This window comes from Alligator mississippiensis, chromosome 12 (genome assembly GCF_030867095.1).
Source record: "Alligator mississippiensis isolate rAllMis1 chromosome 12, rAllMis1, whole genome shotgun sequence".
Taxonomy (NCBI): Eukaryota; Metazoa; Chordata; order Crocodylia; family Alligatoridae; genus Alligator; species Alligator mississippiensis.
This window is the reverse complement of record NC_081835.1, coordinates 21018175-21026396: the sequence shown is the minus strand read 5'-3', so window position 1 is coordinate 21026396 and position 8222 is coordinate 21018175. Positions and strand designations below refer to the sequence as shown.

The 8222-nt window shown below is 48.8% G+C and overlaps 1 protein-coding gene across 1 annotated transcript; it reads left to right on the top strand.

The window, feature by feature from the left end:
• The first annotated feature begins 555 nt into the window (after nucleotides 1-555).
• On the top strand, nucleotides 556-7974 carry PDE12 (phosphodiesterase 12). The gene is made up of 3 exons (XM_006277975.4): nucleotides 556-1896; nucleotides 3834-3912; nucleotides 4940-7974. The coding sequence occupies exons 1-3, from the start codon at nucleotides 682-684 to the stop codon at nucleotides 5380-5382; spliced, it is 1737 nt and encodes a 578-aa protein (XP_006278037.3). The 5' UTR covers nucleotides 556-681; the 3' UTR covers nucleotides 5383-7974.
• Nucleotides 7975-8222: the final 248 nt, after the last annotated feature.

Sequence of the window (8222 nt, the reverse complement as noted above, 5' to 3'; positions counted from 1 at the left end):
CAGCGCCCAGCCCTGCCGCTCCGCTCCGCTCCTCGGGGCCGCGGCGGCTCCGGGCGGGCCGCGATGGTTGCCAGGACGCGGTTGCCACGAGCCGGGGCCGCCCCGCGAGGAGGGAGGAGAAGGGGCCCGGGCCCGGGCCCGACGCCTGCGCGGCGCCGCGAGGAGAGCGGAGCGGAGCGAAGCAGCCGTGCCCCAGCCCCCACCTGCCCCACGGCGATGCCCCGCGGCGGCAGCGCTGCTCCGGGCGGCCGCGCGAGCCCCAAACGCCTCCCGCCCGGAGAGGTCCGAGCGCGGGGCCTCCCTCCGCCGCAAACGGAGCTCCCGCCCTCGCTCCGAGCCGGGCGCCCGCAGAGGTCTTGCACGGCCGGGCCCGCGGTCCCTCCCCCGGGCAGCGCGGGGCAACCGGGCGGCCCCGCCACCTAGCTGGGCTAGAAGAGAGCGACGCTAGGACCCGGCGCTGCATAGCCCACCCTCTAGCAGCCATGATCCCGCCTGACTTGCATCACTTCCGGCGGGAGCCCCGCCCTCCCAAGAGAGTCCCGGCACTTCCGGTAGGGAGAGGCTGCCGGCTCCTTCTCTTCTGTCAACACGTCGGTTTGGCCCGGAAGCGATTCCGCGTCGTCACATCCGTTCCGCAGCTTCCCAGCAGCCTACGCGGCGCGGCGCGGCGGCGGAGGACGCATGGTGCCGGCCGGCGCGCTTCGGCTCCTGCTGCGGCGGCTCTGCTCCCGGGCGGCGGCGGCGGCGGTGGGGCTGGCCGGCGCCATGGAGCGGGCCGTGGTGCGCTGCGTGCCCGCCGAGCCCAAGCTCAGCCTCTCGTTCGTGCTGGGCGACGGCAGCGCCCGGAACCTGCAGCGCGACCGCGAGGAGCCGCTGGGTCGCGCGCTCGCCCGCATCGCCGCCAAGGGCCGCGCCAAGGCGGCCAAGAAGGGCCGCAAGGGCCCGGCCAGCGGGGAGGAGCTGCCGCCGCCGCCCACCGTGCGCCTCTTCTCCCGCGACGGCGAGGCCGTGGCCGACGACGTGCCCAACACCGAGGCGTGGCAGGACGGCGCTGTGCTGCAGATCGGCGACGCCACGTACCGTGTGGAGCGCAACCCGCCCACCGTCACCGAGTTGCGCCTGCCGCACTCACTGCTGGCTGGCTTCCCTGTCTGCCCCAAGCTGGCCACAGAGTTTGCTGCGCCTCACCACTGCCTCTTCCGCTGGTTCTGCGAGCGGCTGCCGGGCGCCAACGGGGCCCAGCCCGTCTGGGTGGACGTTGAGGGCGGCGACCAGCAGGTCTTTGTGCCCGGCAATGCGCACGTGGGGCAGCGCCTCAAGCTGCACTGCACGCCCTGTAATGGGCTGCAGCGCTATGGCGTTCCCCGTGAGGTTGAGAGCGTGGGGCCTGTGGAGGCGGGGCCTGGCGCCTGCACTTTTGATGCAAGACACCTGTACACACGGCGGTTGGCGCCTGCTGGGACCCTCCGCGCCGTGTCTTACAACGTGCTGGCCGACACCTACGCGCAGACCGAGTTCTCGCGCACCGTGCTCTTCCCCTACTGCGCTCCTTACGCCCTGGAGCTCGACTACCGCCAGAGCCTACTGCACAAGGAGCTGACTGGCTATCATGCTGACCTCATGTGCCTGCAGGAGGTGGACCAAGCCGTCTTCACAGACAGCCTGGGGCCGGCCCTGGAGGCTTTCGGCCTCAAGGGGCTCTTCAAGATCAAGGAGAAGCAGCATGAAGGCCTGGCCACCTTCTACCGCCAGGACAAGCTCCAACTGCTGAGCCAGCATGACCTCACCTTTAGTCAGGCCCTGCAGGAGGACCCGCTGCACCAGGAGCTGCAGGACAAGCTGGCCACCTACCCCATGGTGCAGGAGAAGGTGCTGCAGAGGTCCACCGTGCTGCAGGTAGTGTCTGCAGCCAGGTCAGCCCCTGGAACAGGGTGGCAAGCCTGGCAGTGGCATTGTGGGTGTCGGGAAGCAGGGCTCTGTTCAGCTGAGGTGGGAACATGGCCACTACAGAGTGCAGGATTCTCATTAGGGCAGCAGGTGGCTCCTGGGCAAGACAGAAGGGCAGAGCAGGAACCAACAAGAGCATGTGCAGGAGTAGATTGTGAAGGGAGCACTTTGCACAGTGCAGTGTATGTGGCTGCCTGCTGGCTGTTCAAAGCATGAAATGCATTTTGACTTCATTTGCTGAAGTTCTGGGATGGGTTTAACAGTCTGTCTCTGCAATTTACTTGCATCTGACTGGCCTGATGGCACAGGCAGCCTCTGTATGTGGTGAGCACCGCAGATTGTGGAGGGGACAGGGAACAGAAAGAGCAGCAGATCAGGGAGAGGAAGGGGATCAGAGTGGCATTTGGAGAGAGTGTGGGGCAAATTTGTGTCACACCTGCCAAAAAGGTTGGCTTGGCCCCTACTGCTCTGGAATAAGGACTTGAAACTGACGGGGTTATGGTTTTCCTGTATCAAACATCCACATCAATGTAATTTCTTTACTGTGACTTCAAACCATCTTAAAGTGAGCTTCTAACCTAAATTAGGTTAAGACTGGATATTTGATGGTCACACTTTCTAAAATGCCTGGTATGAGCCTAAATTAAAAATAAAATGACAAACTAGTAAACATTATGGTTTGGGACAGGGGACGGGTGGCAGTCTGTCACGCCTTTTAGCACAGGGTTGGGCAAATTATAGCTCACAGGTCGGATTTGACCTGCCAGGCCCTCATCTGGCTCACAGCACCCAGCAATGAATTGCACCCCACCCAGTCCTTCTACCCACGAGGGTGGAAGCGAGGTGCCCACATACAACCCCCAAACATATCCTACTGCACCTTGTTCACGCCCTTGTGGGTGGAAGGGCCTGGCCATCACACAGCTGCAGCTCCCGGAAACCTGCTGTACTTCCCCTGCCTCCCAGTTGCTCCAGGTAGCAGGTAGGGAAGTGGCAGGAACGGGGTCTGAGCTGCATCTGGGTAGGAGCACAGAGCCTGAGCCTAGGGGGGCAGTGGCAGCAAGGAGCTCAGGTGGGCAGCAAACCCAAATCATGACAAAAATATTTTTTGTAATAAAATTAAAATGTTGTAGTAGGTATTTGACTTTTAGTGTATGATTTGGCTTTTTTCTGGTTCTCAGATGGCAACCCCTCCTCCCAAAAGGAGTATTTCCAGGGGGCAAGGGGCAAGGGTTAGGGGGTGGGACTTCCAGTCCCAAGATGGGGGTGGGGCAACTGTCAAGGGGCAGGGCTACCATGCAGCCTTTGACAGCTCACCAAAACTTGTTAAGCGGCTCTCCACCTGAAATAATTGCCTATGCCTGTTTTAGCAGTACTAGAGACAGTAAGCGGCAATCCTACTTCTTAACTTTGGTCTTATTTTTCACATCCTCTGTTTCCAATTGAGCGCAAGTATAAGTATTTCCACAGTCAAAACCTTAGTTTGGTGTTCTAGTAACTGTGGTAATGAAAGCCTTGTTTATAAGGCTTGAAAAAGCCACTCATCTAGAGATGGTGTGACTAGTAAACTTTCTCTTGTGGGTCACACTATTTTAATAAGTGCTTGGATCAACTTCTCAAATACAGGCTAGTGCAATACTGGTTTTTTCAGAGTGCAAAGAAAGGACTCCACTGTTCTTGCAAGGTGGGGCGGGACGAAAGACTGGAAAGGAACAAACAAATGAAGAGTTGGGGAGAACACTATAACAAGATCTCTTGCAGATGATTCATTTTTTTAAATTGCATTAAAATGCTTTGGCTTGTGTTTTTACATAAATCTTTTGGAGGTCTGCTAGTTTTATTCTGATTTTAATACTTTGGATAAGAGCATTCATTGTCTTATGTAGGTTTCAGTTCTTCAGTCTACAAATGAGCCTTCCAGGAAGATTTGCGTAGCCAACACTCACTTGTACTGGCATCCAAAAGGTAACTTTGCTACTGTAGCCATAACTATATAATCAGGTCAGCTAAACTTTTCTAGTCCTGATCCTGTCTCTCCAACTCTAATTATTGGAAGCAAGGGCTTTCGTAGCTTGTTTCATCTCAGAAGGAACGCACAACTAATGTGCCAGCATACAGAGGATTGTGTCATAGTGAGAATCTGCCTGGTTATGTTTAGCATGCAGCTCTTACAGGCAAGCCCCTCGTAGATTCATAGATGTTAGGGTCGGAAGGGACCTCAATAGATCATCGAGTCCGACCCCCTGCATAAGCAGGAAAGAGTGCTGGGTTTAGATGACCCCAGCTAGATGCTTATCTAACCTCCTCTTGAAGACCCCCAGGGTAGGGGAGAGCACCACCTCCCTTGGGAGCCCGTTCCAGACCTTGGCCACTCAAACTGTGAAGAAGTTCCTCCTAATGTCCAGTCTAAATCTGCTCTCTGCTTGCTTGTGGCCATTATTTCTTGTAACCCCCGGGGGCGCCTTGGTGAATAAAACCTCACCAATTCCCTTCTGTGCCCCTGTGATGAACTCAAACCATGATTTGTTAATGTAGCTGGAGTCACAGAATATAGCATCCCCATCCTCATTGGAATTGGTAAGGTTGCATTGTGGGGTAGGTAGCCAAGCAGAAGGGTCAAGTGTCAGGCTTAGGAGAGGTGCCCTGATCTCCAGATGTTTCTAGAGGGCATGGGGTGGAAAGGAGCCATTTGGATGGCTATGAAGCAGAGTGATTTGGAGCCAGGGGACTGATGGAGAAAGTGTGAAAGAAGCCTCTTCTCAAGCAAGCTTCATTCCCATTTAAAGGAAAACAGGGAGAGGGTGTATTTAAAATGTTCCTAGTCCCCTCAATCACAGATCAGGCTTAAAAAGTCTTGCCCTAGTCATAACATTTATTGAAGGTTGTCCTGAATGATTTCGTGTGTAGGCAAGCCTTAAATTAGCTTCTTAAGAGAGAAATCCTTTGAAACTACTGAACAAAGTATACAAGTAACGTGTCTTTATGTTCTTAGGTGGAAACATTCGTCTCATCCAAGCTGCTGTAGCCTTGTCTCACATTAGGCACATAGCATGTGAGCTGTATCCTGGTATACCAATCATATTCTGTGGGGATTTTAACAGTACCCCATCAAGTGGACTGTATCGTTTTGTTAGCAGTGGCAATATTGATGAAAATCATGAAGATTGGGTTTCTAATGGTGAAGAAGAAAAGTGCAGTATGTCTTTAACCCACCCTTTCAAACTACAAAGTGCTTGTGGAGAACCTGCATATACAAACTATGTTGGTGGGTTTCATGGCTGCCTGGACTACATTTTCATTGATGCACATGCTCTAGAGGTAGAACAAGTAATTCCATTGCCAAGTCATGAAGAAGTTACTACCCATCAGGCCTTGCCAAGTGTTTCACATCCTTCTGATCATATAGCACTAATATGTGATTTAAAGTGGAAGTAAAATAGTACTGACAGCTCTTTGCCTGACCTTTTAAGCAAGAAATTAATTTACTTTAGTGGAACTTGTACCATGCTTGAATGCAACAAAAAGAAAAGCGGGAGCGACTACTGGAAAGTTCACGTGCTTTATCAGCTCCAATATAAACACCTTGTTGAGCATTTTGTCTGACTAGTCATAACATTTGCATGACAACTTTTTATAACTAGGAGCAAACATTTAAGACAGGTGGGAGGAGGAAACATTCAAGACAGATTAGGTGGTGCTATATAAGATGATTTTTTGTGTATTAATTTTTTTTTAAACCGTAAACTAGTCTGATTTATAAAGTACACATAAAGCAAATGGACAATGCAGAACTAGTTGGGGAGCAGGAGGAATAAGCAAATGGCATGAATCCAATTTGTTATGCCCATTGTCATCACAAGACACAGCTCCATTTTCTAACAAATCTAAAATACAAATAGCTTCATTCATTTGCCATTCCTGATGCATCTTTCAAGCAAGTAGCCTGTTCAGTGCATTTATATCCACTAGCACCTGACATGTTTTAAGCTAGTTACCATCTGAACAGTTGTACAGTTAAAGAGCCATCCAGCTTAAATATAAAAGTAAAATTAAAATTTTAAAATTAAAATGTTTTAACTTCCTCTGCTCAGTTCTTAGTGTACCTGTAGTAACTGAAAAGTAGCTTTTTGAACTTCTAAAAAGTATCTAGATTTTAAAAAAAAAATCCCACCCATTATAACAAACCAAAATCAAGTATAATGAATAAACAATGTTTTATGTGTGAGCAGTTAGCCTTGAACACAATTTCAGCAGGGATAAGTCTCTAACCATCTAATATGCTATTTTTTAACTGTAGAGAAGATGATCGGAATTCAGATAATCTATATTTCCAAGCAGGGGAGGGAGTGGGTAGAGAGAGAAGAAAACAGTTAATGAGAAGAGCTAGTTGTAGGTATCATGCTTTGAAGAGAAACAGGGACCTTGCAACAAATTCAACTTCAGAAAATTCTGCATTTTGCTTCTTTGTGTATCTTACATATATATTTGATTTAGGATAGAGTCTAGTTCCCCCCCGCATGCTTTTTTTTTTTTTTTAACTGGAGGACATGTGGGGTGTTGGAAAAATGTATATTATCATGTTTGAATTGGAAAGGTGGGTGTTAAATCACTTATGAAGGCTTCATTCCTCTTACAAAGACAAATTTTAAACAGTTTTCCTGAAGTTTTCTATTCTAGTCAATAAATGTTCTTATTAATTCCTGTGATTAACACTGGTATCATCTTACTGTTTCCTGTTATTGGTGTACTCTGGGGAAAGAAGCCCCAAGTTTGTATCTCTGTCTCTCTCACACACACACTCACACGCACTCTCTCTCTCTCTCTCTCTCCTATTCTAAAGAAGCAAAAATAACACCTATGCTGTTAATGGTGCAATAAATGCATTAAGATAAACTTTCTAAGGCTACTACAATTAAACTCTTAAAAATTAATAGAAAACACATTGATGCTCAGGCAAGGCGATATAAAAACAACTCTGCCCTTATATTTTCTTCAAGGAAAACTAAAAACTAATTTTATATTCTCACACTGAATTTAGCTAACTACTGTACTGATAGAACTTAGGGGTCTCTGAACACAAATATAAATACACAGTACATTCCTGTTCAGCCAGAATTGAAGCTTAAACTATCAACCGCTAACTAAGTGAATAAATGTTAAGTGTCAAAGTAATCCTGCTATTGCCATTCTCCTAGGCACCAAACTGCCTTCTAGAGCAGAGGTTTTCAACCTTTTTGGATCGGTGTACCCCTGGTGGTGGGGGGTTGACAACCCCCAGTTCTAGACTAAGCGGATCTGTCCTGAGAGGAGAGTCTGAAGCTATTATCTGTATGGTGGTGGAGAAAGAGCAGACTAGGAAAGCCTGGGAGGAGAATCCTTCCAGGGCTAAGACCCCACTACAGCTACAATTCCATTTTGCTGAACATTGATTGCCAACATAGGCCATTCCCTTTTAGGGCTGGTGCTAGTCTGGGGTGTATAAAGCACAAAGCAGATATTGTTAGATCAGGCAGCTTTCATGTTGTGCCTCTCGGGCCCAATGATGTCAGAAGAGACTTTACGAAACTCCTTAGCTGAAAAGAACAGATTCTTGTCAGAGGGTTTAAGATGACAAGCTGGCATTCACACCTATGGGTTGGACCGCAGAGGGAGGGTGGTGGGAAGTTATGGGTTAATAGTAAGATTTTTACCATTTACCAGGTTTTAAGTGAAAATCCATATGTAAGGAATCCCATCAGATTAATATAGCAACAATGAATGCAACATGCAACGATTAAGATGAGCACATAATTGACAGGAATTACTCGGGCGGGGGGGTGGTGTGGAAATACAGTAATTTTTCTTTTCTTTCAATTCTTGCTATTTTTACTTTTGTATCTTGTTTAGACAAAGATCTCTTAAAACATTTTTGAGAGACTTTTTCATGCTGAAAAATAAGTGATGTATGTACATACAAACTGCATTCCACCTACTGTGTATCCAGTCCTCGCATGGAAGGTATTTTTATTAAATAGAACTTGTGACAAAGAGTCTTAAATCAGTTTTGTATATTTTGCCTATAGATGGAAGGAAATCTAGTGTACATGTAAATCTAGTGTTTCTGTATGTGTGTCTAGTGTACTGCTCCTAGCCTTTGCCTTCTTCGAGCATAGACTGATGAGTGGAAATTGTGCTGTAAACCTTTGGGGTACATAATACTAAAGTTATACCTGCCAACAAGACAGTTTTTCTTCTGAAACATGCCACCATTCTGAAGAACTGTACTATGTGGTTAC

Excerpts from the sequence above, each read along its gene's own strand:
- PDE12 (XM_006277975.4), top strand. The coding sequence starts at position 682 with ATGGTGCCGGCCGGCGCGCTTCGGCTCCTGCTGCGGCGGCTCTGCTCC. Across the intron at positions 1,897-3,833 it reads AGAGGTCCACCGTGCTGCAG|GTTTCAGTTCTTCAGTCTAC; the intron begins GTAGTGTCTGCA and ends TGTCTTATGTAG. Across the intron at positions 3,913-4,939 it reads CTTGTACTGGCATCCAAAAG|GTGGAAACATTCGTCTCATC; the intron begins GTAACTTTGCTA and ends TTATGTTCTTAG.